Source organism: Armigeres subalbatus, chromosome 1 (genome assembly GCF_024139115.2).
Source record: "Armigeres subalbatus isolate Guangzhou_Male chromosome 1, GZ_Asu_2, whole genome shotgun sequence".
Lineage (NCBI taxonomy): Eukaryota > Metazoa > Arthropoda > Insecta > Diptera > Culicidae > Armigeres > Armigeres subalbatus.
Genome location: NC_085139.1, coordinates 245,286,310 through 245,313,397, shown reverse-complemented (window position 1 = coordinate 245,313,397; position 27,088 = coordinate 245,286,310). Strand labels below are relative to the sequence as shown.

General features: G+C 40.2%; 1 protein-coding gene across 9 annotated transcripts in view; it reads right to left on the bottom strand.

Moving 5' to 3' along the window:
* LOC134206285 (actin nucleation-promoting factor WASL) overlaps positions 1-27,088 on the bottom strand; it is a 334,646-nt gene that overhangs the window by 64,723 nt on the left and 242,835 nt on the right. For 5 of the 9 annotated variants that reach the window (XM_062681991.1, XM_062681983.1, XM_062681986.1 and 2 more), the window contains exon 2: positions 14,273-14,476. The exons of 3 other annotated variants lie outside the window; for them this stretch is intronic. In XM_062681991.1, the coding sequence (XP_062537975.1) occupies positions 14,273-14,383 (111 nt within the window). In that variant the 5' untranslated portion in view covers positions 14,384-14,476. The remainder of the gene's footprint in view (positions 1-14,272; positions 14,477-27,088) is intronic. One more of the 9 variants, XM_062681985.1, reaches the window with a different exon arrangement.

Sequence of the window (27,088 nt, the reverse complement as noted above, 5' to 3'; positions counted from 1 at the left end):
CATCCGCTCAACTACTGCATCGTTTATTTCGTAATATCTGGGACACCGCAACTTTCCCGGTCGACTGGATGCAAGGTATCTTAGTGAAGGTGCCCAAAAACGGTGACCTGACTGTATGCGATAACTGGCGAGGCATTATGTTGCTGTGTACCGTTCTCAAAGTTCTGTGCGAAATTATCCTAGCCCGGATTCAGGAGAAGATCGATGCGACCCTCCGGCGGCAGCAAGCCGGATTCCGTGCCGGAAGATCTTGTGTGGACCATATTGTCACGCTCCGCATCATTCTGGAGCAGGTCAACGAATTCCAAGAGTCCCTTTACTTGGTATTCATTGACTACGAAAAAGCTTTCGACCGTCTCAATCACGAGAATATGTGGAGCGCCCTGAGACGCAAGGGGGTTCCTGAGAAAATCATCGGCCACATCTAAGCACGGTACGAGGCCTTTTCGTGTAGAGTGCTGCACAATGGGGTTCTGTCCGACCCTATCCGGGTCGTAGTTGGTGTGAGGCAAGGATGTATTCTATCACCGTTACTGTTCCTCATAGTAATCGATGAGATTCTGGTAGATGCGATTGACCGTGAACCAAACCGCGTGCTGTTATGGCAGCCTATAACCATGGAGCACCTAAACGACTTCGAATTGGCTGATGACGTTACACTCCTCGCGCAACGGCGCTTTGATATGCAGAGTAAGCTCAACGACCTTGCCGAGCACTCCTGCTCGGCAGGTTTAGTCATCAACGTCAACCAAACCAAATCGTTGGATGTAAACACGGTGACCCCTTCCAGTTTCGCAGTAGCCGGGCAACCAGTGGATAATGTTGAAAGCTTCCAATAACTTGGTAGTCAAATGACGTCAGACGGTGGTACCAAGATCGACATCGGGGCACGGATCATTAAAGCAAGGGCTGCCTTTGGGAGTTTTAGAGACATAAAAAAACAAGCAGATAAGTGAACGCACCAAAATCCGAATTTTCAACACTAAGGTGAAAGCTGTGCTGTTATACGCTAGCGAAACATGGTGTGTATCAGTGGAGGACACTCAACGGCTGCAGGTGTTCATTAATAGATGCCTGCAGCATATAATTTGGGCTTGGTGGCTTCACAACTGGATCTCAAACAACGAGCTCTATCGCCGTTGTCCACCAGAGGCCGATAGCAACAGAAATTCGAGATCGGAAGTGGGGCTGGATCGGCCACACCTTAAGTAGGGGCGAAAACGAAATCTGTAAACAAGCATTAGACTGGAACCCAGCGGGACATCACAGCAGAGGCAGACCCAGAGGTTCATGGCGGCGAAGCCTCAATAAAGAAATAAAAGAAGTCGACCGAAATCTAACCTGGCAACATGTCAAAGTGATAGCTGGACAACGCTCAGGATGGAGATCTTTCAAGTCGGCTCAAGTCGGATAGTGATCTGAGGGCACTCGAAGAACCGTTAAAGCTACGGGAAAGCCCCTTCACGTGCTTAGACATCCTTTTACTTACCTTTTGCTTTTTCTAGGAGCAAATGGAAATCCCCGGGACCCGATAGGACTAGGTACCTGCTAAAGCGTCTTCTCTTCTCATAAAACACTCCTCAAACCTAATCAACACGATATGGAACCAGATAACTTTTCCGGAGGATTAGAAAACGAGCCTAGTACTATCCACCCGGGGAAAACAGGTTCCAGATCGGGATCCCTCCAGATCGATTTCCCTGACATCTTGTCTCCAGTAGTCGAAAGGCTAATCAGCCGTCGGCTACGTGAAAAGCTGGAAGAAGATGAGAGACTGGTGCTGCCACGGGGTAAAAATTGGCCACACCCGAAGGAATACTGATGTGAATCCATTGTTGCTGCATTTTCTTGTCTGAGGGAAGGTATTATTCAACATTTTTCATCTTATAAAATGCAAGTCTTTAGATTATAGACATAAAAAAAATAAAAATACTAATGGCAAAGACTGATATTGAGCCCAGGCACGCTTCCTGCCTAACCATCGGCGCCATCATGCAATTACAGGGCTGGTAGCGACCAATGCTGCTCAAAATAGTGACTTTAGTGACCAAAGCTGACGAAAAAAGGTACCAAATAGTGACTTTCAGTTGCAGAAAAAGTAACCAAATAGTGACTTTCAGTTTCAGTTGCAATTTCGATGAGACGATAAGCGTTTTTGGGTCGAGGGAGAATTTTTTTCGTAATTTTGGTGGAAACCATCTTTCACTCAGCACTCTCTCATAACAAACTCAGAAAAGAAACGAAAATCGTACACTCTAACTTTTGCACTCCCTTTTTATCCCAAAGAAATTGTACTAAATATCAGTTAAAAGTAGGAATACTAAAAACTATGAGTAGACCTGCAAGCAAATCAAACGTTTGCGCCACTGGAAGTGAGCGAAACAAGGTTATCTATCACTCATAAGACCTGTTTTTCTTCCCCGAAAAATGATTTCTAGTCAAAAATTTGCGTGAATGAACATTCTCTTTTCGTGAGAATGAGTGAAAATTACGATCACTGGATTAGCTGAACACCTACTTAAGAAAGATGCAGATTTGCTATAGGTTTAGGAAGTTTTTGGTTTTTTAGTGCGAAAAGAACATCAGTACAGATCATTTTGGTGGAAAACGAAACAAAAATTATGAAAATTCAGTTACAACGTAACCTCCTGCTTATAATACAGGACCGTCGGGCTCGTCTTCAAATTCGAAAGTTATCAAAATATAACGAATCTAACAAAATCTAAAAAAAAAAAATCACGATTGGAATCTTTTACATTTATGCTATTTCAAATGTATAAATTATCATCAAAATATATTTTGAAAAATTCCTAAATTTTGATCGAAGTGGAAATGGGAGGGAAAAACGGCTTTTATTTTCTCATGTTCTTACAACAAAATTACTTTGGGGATCCCTTACATATTTAAAGTATCGCCTTTCAATTCGATTGCAGTACAATCATAGATGCAAATATCATTAATTTGAATTGAAAATAAATATTTTTATTTTACCAAAATATCACGCGCTGAGAATCATAACTTCGTTAATAACTCAACAGTTACAACCATGATTGTTGCGTCTGGTTGAAGATACTAATCATCCTTTATCACACCAAACCATTAAATCCTCAGAAAACTACCGCAATTCGCTACAATGAAGAAAACATCGACGAAGAGCAATGGATTAATGCAGTTACGCCCCTATGATTCATAGCACGAGGTTAGTTATAAAACAATTTTCTTGTTTGCAATTATTGAAGCACCAGGAAAATATCTAAAATTGAAATTGATTAATCTGAACCGCCAATAGTGCAATTGATAGGGGAGACTGTGCAGACTGTGGAGACTGTGCAGACCACTTTTCTCATTTTCGATGTATCTTAGCGCATGCAATCTTCAAAATTGGGGAGACTGTATCCCCTTCATATAATTTCTTAATCCTTTCCCGTCAAAAATTGCATCTCGTTTCACTGTCTCACCGATTCTTTGGCTCATTCAAGGTCAACTCTCCCTCTCTTTCAGCTCTCTCTCAAGCCTCTAACCATTTAAAAAATCCAAAACAAAAGTTGAAAAAATGTTGCACGTGTGAACTGATCTGAAAAATTCACTCGCTGTTTGTAAAACTCTGGCGAATGTTAGCCCAATCTTTAAAAACAACACTTTTTAAATATTTTGTTTCTAACTTAAAAAATACTCAGAGGCGTAAAAAATATGGGTTCTTTGGGAAAGTTGACTTTAAATTAAATAAAGAATCGATTGAGCAAATTAAAAATTTTGACGGGAAAGGTCAATTAGCTTCACCACCAGCTACTAATGCCAATAAGAGCAGCGAGTGAAATGGCTGGCGAAGTTTCAGAGCGATCATTTTTCCAAGATCCGTAATTTAATTTCCGCCATGAACAAAGCGTCATCCGACTTATACATAAAACTTCATCAAACATCAAAATAGTCAATAGTTTCAAATGAGTTGAAAATAGTGACTTTTTGCGAGAAAACTTGACTGACTGAGTGACTTGAGGTCGAAAAAAGAGACTTTTTAGTGACTTGCCCGAAAAAAGTGACCAAGTCACTAAACAGTGACCCGCTACCAGGCCAGCTATTAGGAACCCTCATTTTATAGCCTCAGTTTGATCTGATCCGCTGAGCAATGAAGGTTCAGGATTCATTCAGAAGAACACCTTTTTCTGAGCTACAACATATTATTTTTGCAATTGTAGACCCTAAATTTTATGTTGAAAATCAATTGTAAAAGTTTTTTTTAAATATTTTATTGAATATTAATTCAAAATCAGAATCTAAAAATCCTTACAGAACTCCAAAAGTTTTCCGCTTCATTCACACTGGCACATTGGCGCCTCGCAATATAGTGTTCATAAAAACTTGTTACAGAAGCCATTTTATTTTCCAAAGTCATCAACATTATTTTTTCTGTCCTGATTTCGAAAGAAAAACAGGCAATTCATACACGTGAACCTAAAGATCCGTCCTAAATAAAACTAGGGGGTTCCACAAGCTGTGCAACTATCTGAAGGAGTTCCACTCAAAAAACAGTTTAAGAACTGCTGCTTTATGGGATTGTACTGACATGTCCAACAATCCAGAAACCAGAAACTGTTTAACATTCTGTCGGCAGTCTTAGTTACTTGCGTATAGCACCCGGGCTTCTCCCCTAAACACCCGGCGTGGCTGCCTGCGCCTATGTAGGAGTTCTCCCATTCCGCCACCGTGTGTAGGCGCTGCATTTTGCAGCGAATCAAAAGGAAGAAACTCTCTAAAGGGTAAGGAAGATGAATTATTCAACTTCCTAACAGTTCATAATGTGCATATTGCCATTATAACTGAAACGTATTTAAAACCAGGACTCTCCATTAAAAGAGATCCAAACTATTTTATCTACAGAAATGATCGTCTTGACAGCGCCTGTGGTGGGGTCGCCATCGTCATTAATAGACGTATCAAACATAAATTATTTTCTTCGTTCGAAACCAAAGTTTTTGAAACCTTGGGAGTTTCTGTTGAAACAAATTTTGGACAATTCTCTTTTATTGCAGCCTACTTGCCTTTTCAATGCAATGGGCAGCAAAAGAATTTGTTGAAAGCTGATCTTCAAATTCTGACTCGCAACAAATCAAAATTCTTCGTAATTGGTGACTTCAATGCCAAACACCGTTCATGGAATAATGCTCAAAGCAATTCCAACGGCAAAATTTTATTTGAAGATTGTTCTGCGGGATATTATACTATTCAATATCCCAATGGCCCTACTTGTTTTTCTTCCAGTCGAAATCCTTCTACAATTGATTTAGTTTTAACGGATTCAAGTCAGCTGTGTGGCCAATTGGTAACTCATGCTGACTTTGACTCTGATCACCTTCCTATGACATTTGAAATCTCACAATTATCATAGAGCTGATTGGGATTTATATAAAACATATATCGATAGGAATTTTGATGTTAATATTCCTTTGGATACCAAAAGTGATATTGACAATGCGCTCGTATCTTTGACAAATTTAATTGTCGAAGCCAGAGGCATTGCAATTCCTAAATGTGAAATTAAATTCAACTCCATTATTATTGACCACGATCTTCAGCTACTGATCCGTCTTAAAGATGTGAAAAGAAGGCAATACCAAAGAACTCGCGATCCCACGTTGAAAGTTATTTGGCGAGATTTGCAAAATGAAATTAAAAAACGTTTCGCTATTCTGAGAAATACCAACTTTGAGAATAATGTCTCGAAGTTGGATCCCAGTTCGAAACCCTTTTGGAAATTAACAAAAATTCTTAAAAAACCTCAAAAGCCAATTCCAGCGCTTAAAGAGGGAAATAAAATTTTATTAACAAATGGCGAAAAGGCTCAAAAACTCGCTCAGCAGTTCGAGAGTGCCCATAATTTTAGTCTAGGTCTCACTAGTCCAATTGAGGATCAGGTTACACGGAGCTTCGAAGACATTCTCAATCAAGAGAATGTTTTTGACCCTTCGTTGGGAACTAATTTGGATGAAGTGAGATCTATTACTAGAAAATTTAAAAATATGAAAGCTCCGGGTGATGATGGTATTTTCTACATACTTATCAAAAACTTCCTGAGAGCTCTTTATCCTTTTTGGTTAATTTATTTAACAAATGTTTTCAATTGGCATACTTTCCAGATAAATGGAAAAACGCCAAAGTTGTTCCAATTTAGAAGCCGGACAAAAATCCAGCTGAGGCTTCTAGTTATCGCCCAATCAGTTTGCTTTCTTCAATAAGCAAACTGTTTGAAAAGATTATTTTAAATAGAATGATGGTTCATATTAATGACAATTCTATTTTTGCTGATGAGCAATTTGGTTTTCGCCATGGGCATTCAACCACTCATCAGTTATTAAGAGTTACGAACTTAATTCGGCTCAACAAATCTGAAGGATAGTCGACTGGAGTTGCTCTTCTTGATATAGAGAAAGCATTTGACAGTGTTTGGCATGAAGGTTTGATTGTAAAATTGATGAATTTTAATTTTCCTCTGTACATCATTAAACTGATCCAAAATTATTTATCAGACCGCTCACTGCAGGTAAACTATCAGAATTCTAAATCTGATAGATTACCTGTAAGGGCTGGTGTCCCCCAAGGCAGCATACTGGGGCCCATATTGTATATAGTAATTCTCGCTGAAACCGGGCCACTATTTACACGAGGTTCTTAAAAATGCCTAAATTTATATTCTTTCGAAAGCTTTCGGCAAGTATATTAAGGATCCGAGTTAAATTCTTCAGAAAGATGAACCTCTCGTTAGTTATACACGAAATCATTTTAATGGACCCCTCGATTTTTGTCAATTCTTGACTCACCAAAACTATCATAACTCCAGCATTTCTCAACCGATCGTAAAGATCAGCATATTGTTGGAAAGAGGAAGAGTGTATCCTCAATTTGCAATTGAAAAATAGAAGCAGCCATTTTACATTTGGCCACCATCTTGGATTTCTTTTTGAAAACTATTTTTTCCGCCAGGTTCGCAACCACCGATTTTGAATATTATTACATCGATGGAAAGCGTAGCTTATATTGTGCATTGTGTCAAAAAATCTCAGGTGTATGGTTTTTCTATCAAAAGTTATGTACTATTTACCAATACCAAAATTCTTGAATTATTTAATACAATAACTTGAAAACGGCTCCGTTAAGCTCAAAACTTTTGAGCCCTTCAAATGAAATACTTTAGTAGATATGCTTTTCATTTTTGAAACATATTTGGCTTAGAATAGTGTATGAAATCAAGGAACTGACGTCGTAGTATCAAATTAATCAAAAAAATAATGTTCTTTGGTCAGATGGGCCTTCAAAAAATAATTTGGTAAATCGTACATAACTTTTGATAGAAAAAACATACACCTGAGATTTTTTGACAAAATGCACAATATAAGCTAAGCCTTTCATCGCAGTATTAATATTCAAAATCGGTGGTTGCGAACCTGGCGGAAAAATAGTTTTCAAAAATAAATCCAAGATGGTGGCCAAATTCAATATGGCAGCTACTGTTTTTACTATTTTAAATTGAGGATACACTCTTCCTCTTTCCAAAGATATGCTGATCTCTACGATCGGTTGAGGAATGTTGGAGTTATGATAGTTTTGGTGAGTCAAGAATTCACAAAAATCGAGGGGTCCATTAAAATGATTTCGTGTATAACTAACGAGGGGTTCATCTTTCTGAAGAATTTAACTCGGATCCTTAATATACTTGCCGAAAGCTTTCGAAAGAATATAAATTTAGGCATTTTTAAGAACCTCGTGTAAATAGTGGCCCGGTTTCAGCGAGAATTACTCATAACATTTTTACTTCTGACTTACCTGATTTACCACCAGGGTGTCAAAAATCTTTGTTTGCAGATGACACAGGTCTCTCAGCCAAAGGGCGAAGCCTTCGTGTCATTTGTAGTAGATTGCAAAAAAGTTTGGATATTTTCTCCACTTACTTGCAAAAATGGAAAATTTCCCCGAATGCTTCCAAAACTCAGCTTATAATTTTCCCACATAAGCCGAGAGCTTCTTATTTGAAACCTTCTAGCAGACATATTGTCACTATGAATGGGGTTCCAATTAATTGGTCTAGCGAAGCCAAATATTTAGGACTTCTGCTGGACCAGAAATTAACTTTTAAAAATCACATTGAAGGCCTTCAAGCCAAATGTAACAAATATATTAAGTGTCTATATCCACTTATAACAGAAAATCAAAACTTTGTCTCAAGAACAAACTTTTGATTTACAAACAAATTTTTAGACCAGCCATGTTGTATGCTCTGCCAATATGGACTACCAGAAAGAAGGCACTTCAGAGGATTCAAAATAAAATTTTGAAAATGATTCTGAGGTTGCCTCCGTGGTATAGTACCAATGAACTTCATAGAATTTGTAATATTGAGACATTGCAACAAATGTCCAACAAAATAATTTCAAATTTTAGACAAAAATCATTGCAATCTTCTATTGCAACGATTAGCTCCTTGTACCCTTAGTATAAATTAGGTTAAGTTTAATTTAAGTAGAAAACATTGTAATTCCTACACGGTTTAAGTCAGAGCATTAATGATTAATCATAGATTTAATCATGATTAATGAATAATGGGTTATTTAATCATCCAAAAAATATGATTTAATCATTAGTCACTAATCGTCAATCATATTCAATCATTAATCACTAATCATATTCATAATTGTTTTGAGTTTATTCATTAATCATCAATTTTAATCATTGCATACATTGCTTTTATTCATTAATCTTTAATCATAATCATATAATGTTATACCTTTCAATAACCCAATTTGAAAGAAAGGTTTCTTGACTATTGATCACTATGCAAATCATTCAATTTGATTATTCATTATCACTTTTCATTAATCATATCGATCATTAACCATACACATATTCTGTCAATATTTAATCACGATCGGTAATCGTTAATCATACTTCAAACGTTTTATTCATTAATCATAATCGTTAATCATCGTAAAAAAAAATTATTCTTTAATCATAATCTTTAATCCTTGTCAAAAATGAGTAAATCATCAATCATAATCGTTAATCATAGAGTTGAATGATTTAATCATTACCAATTTAATCATTCATTGGAAACATTATTCATTAACGCTCTGGTTTAAGTCAACCAGAGGAAATATCCTAACTGCCAGAGGCAATTGAAATGTATTAATAATAACTAAAAGCGTAACATAGCAAATAAGGATGATAGTGTTAAGAAAACACGGAACACCTAGTCTAAGAGATAAATGCATGTATTAGATAACAAAAAAAAAATAGTTAAAAAAAAAAAAGGAAGAAACACTAAGGCCATCTCGGTGTTGGACGGTATCAGACAGCTTAAATTACCAATGCAGCGTTTTGTTCTTCTGTCGAGGCCGCGACAATTTTCATTACTGCCACTTCCATATCCGACAAGTCGATACTGGTCCTGTCGAGCTAGGTCAAGCCGACCACTACACAACTGAGGAAGATTGGTATTCATTGACTACGAAAAAGCTCTCGATCGTCTGAACCATGAATATAGAGCGCCTCTAGACGCAAGGGAGTTCCGGGCAAAATCGTCGGCATCATCGTAGCGTTGTTTGTACGAAGCCTTCACGTGCAGAGTCCTGCATAATGGAGCTTTGACTCACCCCATACTGATATAGTCGCAAGAGTGAGGCAAGTATGTCTTCTATCTCCGATATTTGACCGTGTGCCAAATCGTGACATTCTATTACTATGGACCACCTTAACAACTTCGAACTTTTTTTTTTTGGTTCTTTGTTAACGAAAAAATCAGCCTAAGACTGGTTCGTCTCGTGATGAACTCGTTCTACTAGCGTACCTGTGCTCTGATATGCGGAGTAAGCTGAACGACCTGTCCGTGCTCACCGAATCGTTAGATGTCAACACGAATAGAATAATTCCTCCAACTTTACGGTGGCCAGTCAACCAGTGGAGAAGGCAGAACTTTCAATATCAGCCAGTTAGCGCCGGGGACGGCGGAATCAAGATCGACATAATATCATGTGTCAAGAAGCCGAAGACTGCTCTTGTGAGTTTACGAAACATATGGAGGTCCAATCAAATTAGTCAACGCACCATATTTAATTACGAATATTAAACTCTAACATGAAATTTGTGTTTTGATACGCCAATGAGACTCGGTGTGTATCAGAAAAGATCACACAGAGAACGCAAATATTCAATAACCACACAGCTGAATCTCGAATAATGAGGCCTATTGACGGGGTTAGGGACAAAAGGTCGAAAGACAAAACGTCGAAAGGACAAAAGGTCGAAAGACAAAAGGTCGAAGGGACAAATGGTCGAAAAGGACAAAAGGTCGAAAAGGACAAAAGGTCGAAAGGACAAAACGTCGAACGGGAAAAAAGGTCGAAAGGAAAAAAAGGTCGAAAGGACAAAACGTCGAACGGGACAAAAGGTCGAAAGGAACATTACACACTTAACTCATTTTACAGTATTCGGTAAATTTTACCAAAATCTCAACAGCAGAACTGTTCGGTAATTTTTTTTACAGATTTTTTGTAATTTTTTCCATTGCTCAACTGTCAAAATCACCGAAAATTAGTAAAATTATTTACCGAACAGTTCTGCTGTTGAGATTTCGGTAAAATTTTACCGAATTCGGCGATTTATTTTAAGTGTGTAAGTTTAAAATTGACAAGAAGCAGGAACGGAGAGAATCAATCTCGCACCAGAGCCAGAGTTGACCTACACAGTTTCTCTGCTGTTTTGTTTTTAAATTTTTTAACAATTTAATAAGATTTATTCAATAAGTACCACTAATAGATGGATATTTGAGTTTTCTAAATGAAACTTCGATCAAATACACCGGCGTGTATTATAAGCCGGTGTATTTTCAATGCGTGCGCCTGCGTAGTGTAGGACAACTCTGTCTCGCGAAATACAAGCTTTATTCATTTCTTATTAACAATCTTTTTAATCTATTTCAGAACTATCTAGATATTCATAATCAGAGTTAATAATTATTTGCGAGCGTCTTAGGGGAAAATGTTACATGGTTTAAAAAAATGTCTTCCTTTTACTTCCACTAATTCGTTTTTTGGTAACCAAATAACCTAAAAACGAATTAGTGGAAGTAAAAGGAAGCCATTTTTTTTTAAACCTTGCATCATAATATTGTCTTATGGTAATTACTCCTTCTTAGAAAATTACTCATTCTTCAAGTTTGATTGATTAGATAAGTGCGTTATTTCTGCTTAAAGTTAAATGCATTTCATACATTCATTTGGAATACAACTTTTTATTACATTGTTCTTGATAGACCTTTTGTCCCTTTCGACCTTTTGTCCTTTTCGACCTTTTGTCCCTTTCGACCTTCTGTCCTTTTCGACCTTTTGTCCCGTTCGAGCTTCTGTGCCTTTCGACCTTTTGTCCTTTCGAAATTCTGTCCCTTTCGACGTTTTGTCCTTTCGACCTTTTGTCTTTTCGACCTTTTGTCATTAGACCTTTTGTCTTTCGACCTTTTGTCATAGATTCCTATTGACGATGCCATTAAAAATTAGGTGGGTTGCATGGTTGTTACGGAGATCCTGAAATATTTTCCGCGCCAAATCCGCGCCGACTAAAATCAAATCCGCGCGACCCAGAATTGAATTTTCAAATATACGTGAAATATTATTTTGGTTACCACAATTTACTGAACATAATCTCAATTACTTATATAATAAAATAACAAATAACAAATAAAAAAAATCAGCAGAAATTTCTTGGGGAGTTTTGTAGAATAATGAACGCAAACTCCAGCAAATATTAGTTAGGAATTTGTGCGGAAAGTCCTTCTTCAATTCTTGTGATAAGTTTGTCTAGGAGTTCATGCAGGAAATTCCGCCAATTTACACTTTTAACACCCATTTTTTCATAATTTTCCTGCAGGAATTCCTGTCTTTTTTTCTAGAATTTCAACTAATCTCCAAGAATATCTGCAAAAATTCCTGAAGAAATTCAGCATTCGTGCACACATTTATTCCGGAAATTTCTACGGTGAGTACTCTGGGAATTTTCGCAGAAATTACCCTGGATTATTCTGTGCAGAATTCCAACTGATCTAACTTCTGCAGAAATCGTTTCAAAATTGTCTAGGATTTTTTTCTGAGAACGTCTGTGGAATGGAAATGTCTCCGGATATTCTTGCAAAAGTTCCCCTGGGAAATTAAGCGGAGATTCATTCGGGAAAATTGTCATAAATTCAAGAAAACTCCTCAAAACATTTTCAGAGACAACATATGAAAATTCCTTCATGCTGCTTCCTGCGGAAAATCTCTCTGAAAATCTTTCTTCAAAATCTAGACGCAATTTTTGAGGATTGTTTAAAGATATTCCTGTGATCATCGCTACGGGAATTTCTGAGGAAATTGCAACGTGAAATTTCGCGGAAAATCTCCTCGGAATCTGTAAAAAATTCTTCCTGAAATACATTAGGAAATTCCTTCATGAATTCCTGTGGAAACCGCTTTGCTCTGCAGACATTCTTTATTGAATTCCTGTGGATAACCTTCCAAGAATTGTTTCGATAATACAAGATGGCATTGCAGCGGACAATAAGTTCTGTGGGCAGTGCTCCAAGAACTTCCGCGGAAATTCCACCACAAGTTTCTTTATTTCTTTTAGTTATAAATTGCTGCAGAAATCCTTTGCGTAAATATATTTATTAAATTCCTCTCAGAATCCTTGTAAACAAATCATCAGGAGGTTTCGTATTTTTTCGGTGAGTATTCCTGCGAAATAACCATCGGAGTTATCTGAAAATATTGTGAAACATGCTCCTAGAATTACTGTTTTTGTCAGAAATACCTTTGAAAATTACATTCTAATGTTTGAACGAATTTCTGCTATTTGAATGAGGCATCTACATCAAATTAAGGAACATTTTTGTATTTTCAATTGTTATATAAACCCTTATTCGTTTTAGATAAATACTATGAAAGTAATATAAAACGTTCAACACTATAAAAAAATCCTGACGGAAAAACTATCGAAAAATTATATGATATATGATGTAATGTGGTTCCTTTTACAATAATCCAATCAGAAATCGACACATATCTCGGGTGTTCATGTCCTTCAACAGACATGTTTTGTCATGCTGTCATGCTCCTCATAACATCTGTTTAATGAATGCTCAAGAATGTAATCATGGCATTTAATAAGGGTTTGTAAATACGAAAAATAATGTGAGTAATTGACTTGAAACGCAAATTTTGTTCTCCACGACATTTGCTAAAGAAAATAAAGCCCATCTAGATAGACATAAAACTAATTTTCAAATAAATATCCTCAGATCTAGCATTATATTTGTTAAATTTCTACCTAAAACTAAATCCGCGCGAAGCCCTTAAATCGTTATGTAAATCCGCGCCAAATCCGCAAAAACCGCGAAATCCGCGAAAATCGCGAGGACGTGGACGTGGAGACGAATCTCCAACAAAGAAATAAAGGAAGTCGAGAGCAATCTGACCTGGGTCCATTCGAGACTAAAACGACCAGCCACCCAAGTTGAAATCTCTTATCCTATGTGTCCCTAGTGGTGGTCAGGGCCTATCAGTGAAGTAGCCTTCCACTTGCCATTTTGATTTGACCAAATTTCAATCAGTACTTGATAAAAAAGTCTTTTCATAGTAGCGGATATTTATGAATATTAAACAAAAGATTTTATTTAAAAAAAATCGGTTTGAGCTCAACTTTATGACATCTAATAGGCAATTCGAAAAATTCAAACTTTTTATATACGCGAATTAAAGAAATCTCAGTTCAGATCTCAGAGTAACTGTAGACGTATAAATTGCAAAATATCTACCAATGAAATAATGTCAAGTCTTATCTCATTTCCATACACCGATAAAATAAACCCAACCGCGGATAGTGGTTCACGGCAAAATGTTATCAGTAAATAAATGATTCGGGTTTCCAATATTCTGTTGCGGGGATTTTTAACCATTACAAGCAGGTAACATTTCCTAACGTTCGATGGACTGTTTGAATATGTTGATATCGGAGATGAGTTTATTTACGTTTATTTGGGCATATTTATAAATCCAGAATGACTCGTGCATTTCATTACGATTATAGGTGTCACATGATTTATAATATATCAATTTATAAACATCAATCGAACCGTTAGTTTTTCATAGCGCCTCTCATAACCAAATCACATTAAAAACATAAAACTATCTACTGCCAACTTGGATATACATCAGTTTTGTCGTAATTCAAAATAAAACAAAGTTTGATCACTCACCTGACACCGTTTTCCCAGTAGATCAAAGAGTTGCTCATTCTCTTCGTTGGTCAGCAGCTGGCTAGCCCGATTGGCCTTACTGGCCTTATCGACCTCCGTCTGTTCCTTCATGTCGACTCCCTAGTTCAGCTAGTGCCACCGTCACTCACTATCTCTTCTTCGTTAATTTTGTTAGATTTTTTTTTCAATTTCACTAGATTCTATCTGGGAAAACAAAAAAAAATGACTTTATGAGTCCACAATTTTCGCCGAAAAATATGTTTCGACCCCGTATCTTGGCTTGGCTGCACTGAACGGCACCAGGCAGTTTTCACTCCTATGGCATGGCACTGCTGGACAAGATCTGTGTACCGAAGAAGACCACTCCTGGCGCGATAATGATGATCATGTAACGAGGAAACCCCGAGAAAAAAAGTCGAACACACGAATCAATCGACATAATTATTCTCGCGCAGAGTGTTCGTCGCCGATGTGTCGAAGTGCCGTAGATGTGCGTTTTCTAATGAACAGTAAAACCCAAATGTTTTTCTAGATTTTGTTTATGTAGGTTTTCGTCTATGTTATTCTCATATGTACTTCTTTAGCAGACGTATCGAGATTGTGTTCTCAACGGATCCGTGGTGCTTTTCACCAAAGTTCGACTAAAGCAGTGTTCTTTTGCTTCGGTTTATTTCACATCAGATTTCAAATACCTCAGAGAGAAAGAACGTCATGAAAGAAGCGCAACAGAGTCCACTTGTGGAGTACCACAAAACCGGCGGCCAGGATGAGTGGGTGGCGTGGCGGCGATGATTGCGATGATAGCGAAAAGAGGGTATGTGCAAAAAGCAACAAACACGCCAAGCTTTGAGTCAGTCAGTGCTGTGCAGTGGCGGATAATATAGCGAGTAAGCCGAAACGCGAAAACCCACACCTGCGACGAAGCCTGTTTAGCTGTCTGTTGATGGCGGTCACAGATAATACTATCATCTAGGCTTTGTGCTTGGCTTACGATATTAAGATACTCAACCAACTTTTCAGTTAAAGATAAGAAAAACGCTGTGTGAACAAAAACATTATTCGTTTCACAGAAAATATTAAAATATTTTTTATAACAGTTGTCTTCATAATGTATTGAAAAGACTGTTACCTGAAGTATTTTTCTGAGAATAATTTAAGCAACGTTGTGTGCCGATCCAACAACAGCATCCGTCGCATGGCAAACACTTTTGCTGACCGGCTCACAGAAGGACCAATCTTCAAAAAGACGGTCAAAAACCATTTTTTCAAAATGATCCAAATTGATAACTTGAGTCATGGGTTGTTAGTAGAATACTTGACGATGATGTAAACATAGTTTTGAGTCATTTTATTCGGGTGGATCTTACCTTTACAGTCAATACAAGTTGAGCATGTTGTCGATTTTTAATTCTGTTAAATCTTGTAACATTTATCTTACTGCTTCATTATGTTGGCCACAACATATACATCACCCAAACCTATTATATTTGGCACCATCACAAAGTGTAGTCCAAAAACTAATAAAGCCAGGCATATACGTTCGTGATTTTTTTTTGATCGCGTAGAAAGTACTCGGTCTTTATTATGTACAAAATTATTATTGTATTATCTTCTCGCTGTATTCATTGTGAAATTCAAAAAGGTACCCATCGGTACCCATCAATGAAATTCACACTGTAGTTTCATTTTTTTGTCAGGAATGCAATCCTGCAGAAATTAGGTTCCGCCACCCTCCGCCCGCTCAGGTATTTCGGTTTTACTGACAGTGGTCGTTTCGTTTCTTGCCAATCAATTTTGATAAAAAGCAACGCACAATATGTTTTCTCTTCTCCTTATACTTCTCGTTTGCCCCAATACAATGGTGTGACATCAGCTGAAAATTGTCTAGGGGTCATACACTTATTACGTAAGCGTTATTTCTGGTTTCTTTAACATCCCTCCCTTCATGTAAGATTTCTTACATACAAATGATTTTTTATTTATAGGTAAAACGACAGACCCCCCCTCTCTCATAAGGTCATACGTAATATGTGTACGCCCCACTAGTACCATTTGTTCTTGTCTCACGCATACTTTAATTAAGGAAATTCCACGTGATCATGAGTTTTTACAGGCACTTGCGCTCTGAGATTTTGAAAATATTGTTAAAGGAGCACCCTATCCACCACTAATCGAACGTTGTTTACGATAGACGATAGACTATACGACCTTTGAAAAAGGCCACAACCCATCGGCTGAAACGTCGGGCAAGTAAATAAACCATCATTTTGATACTTAAGACTGAGAAAGCCAACTTCCGAACAGCTCATCTTATCCAGTCGAAAAACACCCTTCCAATTGTTAAAGGAAGTAGGACAAACTATCTCATGTCATGTTTAGTCGCAATGTAGGGAAAGTATTTTATTTTACCCCTACGTCTAATTTTCCATACTTACTCTGTAAAAAGATTATGAGTTTTTCACATGAATCGTAATATCGAGAAACGATTTGCGCCTCTACAGCTTTACTTTGTGTAGGGAAATAAAATCCATTCTATATGTTTATAATTTCGTATAATGGAATACATTTTTCCGTTAGCACTGCAGTGAGGCGGCAGAAATTGGTAATTAAAGGTAGCAGTTAATACCTGTGAAAGTGCTCATAGAAATAGAACTCAACACTGGCGGTGCCAGCCATTGATATTTGATCAGGTACCACTTGGTGCAAGCACGTTGTCTTTGAGAACGTTAGCGGGCTTGCGACGGCTGGTGCCCCACCTCTCGTTCCAGTAGTGGATCTCTGGCTTTCGATTCGGCGATGCCGAGAAGTTGAACCATCTATTCAATGAAATATCATAATATGTGGCCTGCTAGACCATTTTATTCACTTCTATCATTTTTGACCGTCTTTTTTGGAATTGGTCCCACTGTGCGGCTGCGTCACGGCGTATCTTATTTGACTCCGCTGACTTCGATTGGCGACAGCTTCGGCGAAATAATGATTGCCGAACGCGACGGCATTGTTCCCACCTTGCGTTTCCACTGGCCCAAATCTCAATTGATAGTCGGTCAACCGACCTGAACCACATGATGTTATCGTATGCAGTGGTTTGGTAAATCTTTGAGGATTGTTAAGACTATTTGAAAATTGAGTTCTGACTTGGATGCCTATTTTTTTGTTTATTGATTAGGGTAACGGCTCAAACCTTGGCCCATTATGCTACGGTTGAGCACATTTATCGTTATAAATCTTTATTTATGAATTTCCAACCAGAATTATTCCACCAGCCGGCTTGCTTACATTTGGTTTTGACGCCAAATAGCAAAAAACGACGATGAATGTCCGCAATATCTCATTAAAACCAGCGAATGTCTCGAGAGAAATAGACAAAATGTCGGCATCCTTGTCCCTATCACGTGGATAATTTTTCAGCCCACTTGGGACGAGTGATTGTTGATTTCGAACATACGAGATATAAAGATGGGTTGCTGTTTATAGTACCAGTCATTTTGCTTGCGTTGAATAAAGGCAGCATGCAAACAAATAGAGAAAATCAAAATTCTTATTGACCGTGAATTCTAATTGGTTGCATGTAAAATACTACCACACTACTGATTGTGAGAGTGCGTTTCAGATTCCCCCAATAGCACGCTTACCAAGGACATGCTAACGAAAATTCATTTATATGATTCATTTATTATCCAAATATTTATCATATTTGCAAGTGAAGAAGTTTAGAAAAATGAAAACTGTATTAAAAACTGCAATTGCAAAAAGGCTACATGTTCTAGCCCTCATGTTGTGACTTCAAACAAATTTCATACGTTAATTATTGACTGCCGCATAATTTTGAGATTTACTGCTAGTTGAAACCATGGCAGTTGTGTTGCTCTCGCTCTCGCGATATTCTCAAACAAACTTTTTTCCAAAACGTAAACAATGCTTTAGGTGGGGATGATGCATAACGCACTATTGAAGAAAGCCAATTTTAAAACCTATTCTAGGCAATTCCTTGCTTTGTACTGTGCATAAACAGTTATAACTGTGCCAACTACCTGATATTATTACACAATTATTCATAAATACAATTATTGGATGCTTGTTTTTAACTCTGTCTGCATTGAAATTTCATGATTGGTACGTGCGTTTAATTCTACTCCTCTCTATATCTGTCAGCTGTTGTGAATCCTCTCAAAACTCTCACGTGTTTCAACTTCCCGAGTTGAAAGAATACTTTTTCGGTATCATTTTACAAATCAAAATACTTTTTGCAAGCAATAATAAATCTAAATTATGATGAAGGTATTTATCAAGTAATTTGACTTGAAATTATTCCCATGAAATGACGTTGAAAGTGAATCTAATGAAACATACGATCCATTGTATCTTTCCATTATTAAATGAGAAAATGTTTGTAGGATCCGTGCGAAAGATGATAAAACTGAATATTCTTACACTAATTGAATCATTTATTTGCGAAGTTATGAAGAAAATAATGTATCGAACCACGAAAGGTTGATGCTTGAATTGTGTTTGGAAGCCGTAAGCTAGGCAATTATTTTTGATATGTTCTGCGAATGAAAGCGATTATATCGTGATTCTAGAAAAGCATCATGAGGGCTTATTTACTACATGACGTTTTAGGTTGTGGGAAGGTTCTTGTCTGAGCGTTAAGGACTTTATAAATTTTAGAACCCTACCATACATGAAGCATTAATAGAGGCTTGGTGTGGGTTGAGTTTAGCGTTATGTAATTTGCGAATGAAACTTAACCGCTGAGTGGATTAACCTGTTTTTACAAAAAATCTTAGAAACCTAATCGCAAGCATCGGATATTCTATCTGCAGCTTTCGGTTATTTTCTCCAGTACGGGTTATTGGTGAGAATGTTTTGATTTCAGAGTTTCACCTGTACTAACGTAGTGCTACAAATCGAAAGCGCATGCCACCATTTGGCTACGGGTGCCCCCAGTATTTTCCAAAAAAGTTTTGTCGCTATACTAATGGAAATTGTGAAATAAAAATGATAGCTGACATAGTGTGGTTATTATCCATTCATCTGATGTGCGAAAGCAGGTATGTTCATTCAGAAAACTCTTTTTTTAGGCAAAAGAAAAACTCTATCGCAGCCTGCCTGCTTAAGTCAACGAAAGATGGCTGCTAAAAAACCGAGTCAAAGTGATTTTTTACACAAGTTTATTGCTTTTAATAGTTTAAGAAGTATATAAATCTAGAGTTTTAAAGCAGATATATGTTTGATACACTTTTCTTAAGAAGCAATGGTTAATATCTCCCTACAAATCGACGTATTATCGCTGAAATATTGATTAACTTGCGTGATGAGCCAATCTTACATCCAGGGCCAACATTACCGCTGGTTACCCTATGTTGAATATTGCAACAATATTGAACTTTTTAAAGATGAGTCATATTCTATGATTTAAGATCAGAAAAAAGTGGTTATACAGCCTCCTCCTGTTTTTTTTTTGCATTTAGCGGTCATCTAATCCGCCACCGTATACGTATACTGATCACATGTGCTGCGGTCAGTTCTACTTCAGGAATTGACTCCCCGTAGACGCCCAATGTTACGTCATCGACGAAGCCGACGATCTTGACACCGGGAGAGAACTTTAGTTTCAGAACCCCGTCGTACATAAGGTTCCATATTACCGGGCCCAGTATTGAACCTTGAAATAGCTTTCCAAAATCCGGTACAGGCCCACCAGCAGACTAAGCCGGTGTAACGAGAGCGCGATGGCATCCCAGCTTGCGCTGTTGAATGCATTCTTCACATTCAGTGTCACTAACGTATCGCCTTTTCCGTTGGATCGCTATCTCAGCGGTCTGTCTGTACCACTGAGTTGAGGGCGTCCAACGTGGACTTACCCTTGCGAAAACCGAACTGATTGCTTGACAGGCCATCCGTACCCTCTGAGTACAGGGTCAACCTGTTGAGGCCTTCGGTGACAGAACCAACTTCTGCCTTTTCCATGTATCCGGAAAAACTACACTCATTGAGGCATCTCTGCATAGCTAGCCTGAGCTTAATCGGGTTCGCTATGATTGATGCCTTGAGAGCGGTGTTCGGAACTCCATCAGGCCCTGGAGTAACTCTTCGTTCGTCACCGGAGTCACCATTTCGGCCGCACTTAAAACAGCGTACGGTACATGAGGCCATGGACGTGTGGGACGTTAAGCGTACCTCGATAACTATTAATTGATTATTTATGCTATTATGATAGTTAATAAATAAACAAATAAATTAAATAAATAAAGCCTGTCCACGTTAAATTTCGGACACTTAGGTAATGTCCAATTAATTTGTCGTCATTTCATCGGTTTGCCTTCTCACACAGTGATGCCACTTCATAAAAACACGAAAACAAGTCTTTTCAATCACTTTCTGTCAAACGATTTTATTGCAACAAAGCTTATCGCCTCGAACCAGCCAGAAAATGGTCATTCCATAAATTGAGTCAAAATAAGTCGTGTGACACCTCAAACTTTATGATTTCACAAAACAGTGATGGGAGTGAAATTTTCAAGGTTCCTGGAATTTTTGGATTCATTCCGGTACCAACGCTACACAATCCGGAGGACTTACAGAATGGCCATTTCTAAAATTGAGTCAAAACCGATCATATCACACCTCAAAGGACATTATTTCACAAAACAATGATGGCAATAAAGTTCAAAAGGTTCCTGGGCCACTCGGGTTTAAACCGGTCACATTAGCCACAATCCAGTTCTTTGAATTCGGACAGCAGTTCCGGTCACATAGGCTTTAACCTGAAGGACCTACGAAATGGCTTGTAATTGAGTCAAAACAGGTCGTGTGACACCGCATGCTTCATGATTTTACAAAGCAATGCGTTATTTATTTATTGCCAGACTAAAACCGGAGTGGCCTGTGCAATACATAAAAGTCTTCTCCATTCACCTCGGTCCATGGCTGCACTTCGCCAACCACGCAGTCTGCGGAGGGTTGTCGAGAACCATTTACACCGGATTACTGTCCGACATTCTGGCTACGTACCCGACCCATCGCAGTTTTCCGATTTTCGCGGTGTTAACGATGGATGGTTCTCCCAACAGCTGATGCAACTCGTGGTTCATTCGCCTCCTCCACGTACCGTTCGCCATCTGCCCCCCACCATAGATGGTACGCAGCACTTTCCTTTCGAAAACTCCCAGTGCGCGTTGGTCCTCCACGAGCATCGCCCAGGTCTCGTGTCTGTAGAGAACTACCGGTCTAATAAACGTTTTGTAGATAGTCAGTTTGGTACGGCGGCGAACTCTATTCGATCGGAGCGTTCTGCGGAGTCCAAAGTACGTACGATTTCCTGCCATGATGCGTCTCCGAATTTCTCTGCTGGTATCGTTATCGGCGGTCACCATGTGGCCAGTTTGAACTCGAGTGGCCCAGAAACCCTGAACATATCAATTTGATCATTGTTTTGTGAAATCACGTCACACGACCTATTTTAACTTAATTTCGGAGGTCCCTCGGTTAGGTCCGGATTGAGCCAGAGTTGCCCAGGAACTTTGCAAATATCATTCCCATCGTTGTTTTGTGAAATCATGAAGTTTCAAGAGTCACACGACCTGTTTTGACTTAAATTTGTAAATGGCCGCTTTTTCCGGGGACAACTGACCTCTGACTGATCTTCCTCTTTCTTCCTTCTCATTTCTCACTTTCCCCATTCCGCTTCTCATTTCTCACTACGCACTTTGTGCTTTTCATTTTTCACTGTAAAAAGTGATAAGTGCAAAGTAAAATGTGAGGAATGAGGAGTGAGCAAAGAGAAGTGCGGAGTAAGAAGTTCGACGTCTCACTCTTCACTCTTCTTACTTACTCACGTTTCTTACTTCACTACCGACTGTGAAAAAGAAAAAGTACGAAAAGACTTATGTGAAATGTGTGGCAAGACATTGCGGCACCTCACTTCTCACTCTTTTTTATTCCTTTCTTTATTTGTTAGGCACTCTATGTTACTTAACCGCTACTGTACCGAGATCTACTGTGATATTCTGCTGTACAGAATCCACACATAATTTATTTTTTTATTCCATCACGCATTATTGTTGTCGTTGCCAGTCCATCTCATCGTGAGTCCATTGTGTCCGTTTGTCCATGTCGTGTATCCAATGATCGTTGTTATTGTTCGGTTGCCGAAAAGAACAAGCTGTCAGTCGTCATCAGGCAACCGCGACGGCAAGGTGCGTCTCCCAAACGCCACCGCACCATATGGGCTGCGGATCCGGCGACTAACAAGGTTTTCGTGGAGGGGCATTCGCCAAGAGGATGCATGGTCTGAGGGGTGAAATAAATAGCAGGCCGCTAACGGAGCCTGTGGGGTACCTGGGCACCCCCACAGTATAACATTCCCTTACCACGTTATTGCGGAGCTCTGACATGGTGGACCTATTTTCTCGCGCGACTCGTTAAATTTGAGTGGAGAGGGAGAGAAGCGTCTGACGAAAGGGTAGATCCCTTCGCCAGACGAAGTGGCCTGAACAGGTCGCCCCACCAGGGGCAGGAGATACAGAAGAGCGTGGCAGGTTGGAGAAGCCGCCCATTCAGGACAAGATGGACGGAGCTACTCTGACCAGGGTCTTCACGGAAGTGATGTCACAAGGAGAGTGGAGACCAGAAAATGGAAATGATTACAGACGTAACAGACGTAACCATGTCTTTTCTGGACAACGGCGGAAAGTACAGCAAATACCTTAAGAAGTCCGTGCTGACCCTCTGCAACATGATTGCATAGGCAAAGCAGGAGTGGAAGTTCTTGCTGCAGGCAAGGAAGGAGGCGGAACGAAAGATCCGCCAACTTACCGGGGAGAAAGAGTACGCAGTGAGTCAAGCGGTGGAGGCCAGGAAGGAAGCCGATTCGAAGATTCGAGTCCTTACGGAAAAGCAGCTGACAGAAAGCCAAACTGCACAACTCCGCAGACGCATGGCTGTTACTGGACCAACTCCAAAGCTTAGTAAGTTCAGTAGGGCAATCGACCTGAAGGGAGCTAGCGCCAGGCCGGTATTGCACAAGAAGAAGGCTACTAAGGCCCGTCGGTTTCTACGAGGACTACCGAAGTTCGCCGGGAGGAAGGCCTGCCCTGGAGGGAAGTTGTGAATCCCAAAAAGGCGAAGAAGGAGCGAAAAGCGGTAGAGGAGGCGAAGGCGCCATTGGCCAAGAAGGGGAGTGCCCGTAGAGGAAAGGGCACACCTTCCAATGGTCATGGCAGGAAGGACAGAGGCGAAGCAATTATCGTCAAGGCTGATGGTAAGAGCTATGCTGACGTTCTGAAGGCTTTGCGGGGCGATAAAAAGCTCACTGGCCTAGGGGATGATGTCAACTGCATCCGTAGAACGCAGAAGGGCGAGATGATCCTCGTCCTGAAGCGGGATGCTGCGCGGAAGAGTTCCGCGTATAAAAAGTTGGCAGAAGAGGTGCTGGGTGATGCGGTTCAGGTGAGAGCCCTATGCCCAGTAGAGGTAATCCAATGCCGAGGCCTGGACGAAATTACCAGGATGCGGACGAAATTACCAAGATGCGGAAAGGTTATGCTGGAACGCAGGTTGCCTCATTCCAGGTACCTGTGGCTGACGCCAAGAAGGTACTGGATAAGGCCAAGCTGAAGGTGGGTTGGTCGGTATGCTCGGTGAGCGCAAACCAACAACCTCAGACCTGCTTCAAGTGCTTCGAGTACGGACATAAGTCATATGACTGCAAAGGTCCTGATCGGAGTCGGCTTTGCCGGAGCTGAAGGTCACAAGGCTCACACCTGCCAGGTCGCACCGAGGTGTTTGATATGTGGTCCTAGCACAGACAACAAACACCCATCCGGTGGACAGGCCTGTACGGCCTCCAGACGGGCTCGGTCATGCAAGTAGCTCAGCTAAATCTCAACCACTGCGAGGCAGCGCAAGCGCTGCCACAACAATCGGTACACGAGAATAAGACTGATGTTGCCTTGCTGTCCGACCCGTACCGCATCCCTGCTAAACATAGCAGGTTGCGGATAAGTCCGGAATAGTGACCATCTAGACTTGCACGAGGTACCCATTCAGGAGATAGTGTCATCTCCTGATGATGAGGGTTTTGTTATAGCAAAGGTAAACGGAGTTTACTTTTGCAGCTGCTACTGTCCTCCTAGATAGAGCATAGAGCAGTATACTAGGGTGTTAGATAATCTTGTAGCGGGACAAACTGGTCCTAAACCATTAGTTGTAGCAGGTGACTTCAACGCGTGGGCAGTGGATTGGGCCTCTCGGTTCACTAACGCTAGAGGTCATATCCTGCTAGAGTCTCTAGCGGTACTGAACGTAATCCTGCTGAGGGTCAATCGTCAACGTTTTGAGGACCGAATGGTGAGTTATGCATTGATATGGCCTTCTGCAGCGGGGGATGGACGGTGGAGCAGAATGGAGGGTTCACGAGAGGTACTCTGCTAGATGGTCCCAGGATATACGTTATGGTCAGCTATACCTCCAACAGAACCACAAGGCGGTTCAGTAAAGCTAGGATGGCGTACCTCACAGTTCGACCCAGAACTCCTGGAAGAATCACTACGGTGGGAAAATCGGAGTCTAGGCTTTAGTGGTGATGAAGTATCCGATGTCCTAACAAGAGTATGTGACGTGACAATGCCCAACCGGCAACCGCAAACCTGTGCACTGGTGGACGAGCACGTTAGCTGATCTTCGCAGAACCTTAGAGCTAAAAGAAGGTTGCGACGTGCTAGAACCGAAGCGCACAAGCTAGAAAGACTCCGGGTGTTCCAAACATGCGAGCAGATCCCTGAACTACGGAATCAAATATAGTAAGAAAGCCTGCTTTGGAGAGCTGTGTAGAATGGCCAATAATACTCCATGGGGGGATGCATACAGGATAGTGATGGCTAGGCACAGCACACTTCCTGAGAAATCCCCGGAGATGTTAGCCAGGATCGTTGAAGGTTTGTTGATGAACTTGACGATGAGCTTATCGCCGTTGCAAGAAAACTTAAGCTAAATAAGGCACCAGGGCCGGATTGTATTCCTAACCTGGTCCTTAAGCACGCGATTCTTGCCGCTCCAGATATGTTCAGGAGCTGCCTCCAACGTTGCCTGGACGAAGGAAACTTCCCAGATCGTTGGAAACGGCAGAAGTTGGTGCTATTGCCTAAGCCTGGGAAATCCCCGGGAGAGCCTTCGGCATACAGACCAATTTGCCTACTCGACACAACTGGTAAGTTGTTAGAGAGGGTGATCCTGAATAGATTGACGGACTATACGGAGTGTGCTGGTAACGGAAACGGCTAAGATAGCGCGTGGTTTGAATAGGAGAGGTATTAGGTACTGTACATTGATTACACTAGATGTAAAGAATGCATTTAATAACGCTAGCTGGGCAGCAATATATAGCTGATTCTCGCATCGCTTTAGAATTCCGAATTATCTGTGCAGGATTCTGAAAAGCTTTTTTCAGAACAGGATATTGTTAGTCGACACCAAAGCTAGTCAGCAGTCGATTGAAGTGTCAGCAGGTGTTCCACAGGGATCGATCCTGTGGAATATCATGTATGACGGAGTATGACGCCTAAGGCCCGATGCCCACGTAGCGTATTTTCAACGCTGAGTGTACGCGGCGTCAAAAAACACGCGGGTGTGCATCGGAAAAAAGCGGTAACGCAGCGTCGTCGCGCCGATGCACACCTGCGTTATTTTACTGCTGCTTGTACGTGTCGGTGAAACAACGCTACGTGGGCATCGAGCCTAAAGCTCCCGGCCGGTGTGAAAATAGAAGGTTTTGCGGATGATGTAATGTTAGAGGTCACAGGCGACACTCTCGACGAAGTTGAATTGAAAGCTTCGTTCGCGATTGGCAGAGTCGAAGAATGGCTCAACTCAAGGAGGTTGGCGTTAGCACATCACAAGACTGAGGTTGTTATGGTGCATAACCACCATCTGCAATCCAGCGAGGATAAACGTAGGGACCTGCACAGTTAACTCCGTGAGGTCATTAAAGCATCTGGGCGTGATGATCGACGATAAGCTCAATTTTACGAGTTACGTCGATTATGTATGCCAAAGGGCTTCATTGGCAATAAAATCTTTATCGCGAATGATGTCCAACGGATCGGCGGTGCAAAGTCAGGTGCGGGTATAGCATTGTCTATTATCTGATACGGCGTACCAGCATGGTCCAAAGCACTAGAGGCCGGGTGCAATGTTAAGAAATTACTCAGAGTACATAGGCTGATGTGTCTGAGGGTTGCAAGCGCATACCGCACCATATCTTATGAGGCGATGTGCGCCATTGCTGGGATGATGCCGATAGACATACTTCTGAAGAAAGACGTGGAGTGCTTCAACGACAGGGACTCGGTGCAAGAGCGACGTTTTAAGAGAGCAGCTTCGTTGCTCAAATGGCAAAGAGCATGAGTGATCCCAGCCCCACTCTATCTGAGTTAACCTCCTCAGGTGTCTGTTTGCAGATTTCCGTTTATCCTATCCTGTGGAGTTTGTTCCGTTAATATACAAGCGGGAGTCTCCAAGAAAACCTGACATGACATCCACGTGACTGACATCCACGAGCAACGACTGCTTCTATTATTGTTTATCTGATTATTGGTATCAGGCCTACTTCGATGGTTTCAAAGCCATTGAATATTGACTTATATAGTAAACGGCAAGTGCTATTTCACTGCCACACATATCCCAAGAAAAAAAAAATCTGTACTTTAATCAGTTTTGTGTCAAAACCTTATTTCTAAATTTCAAATCTTATAATAGTTCTGCTTATACAGCAAAAATTTACATTTTCAAGTGTATTTTCATGTTTGAATTGAA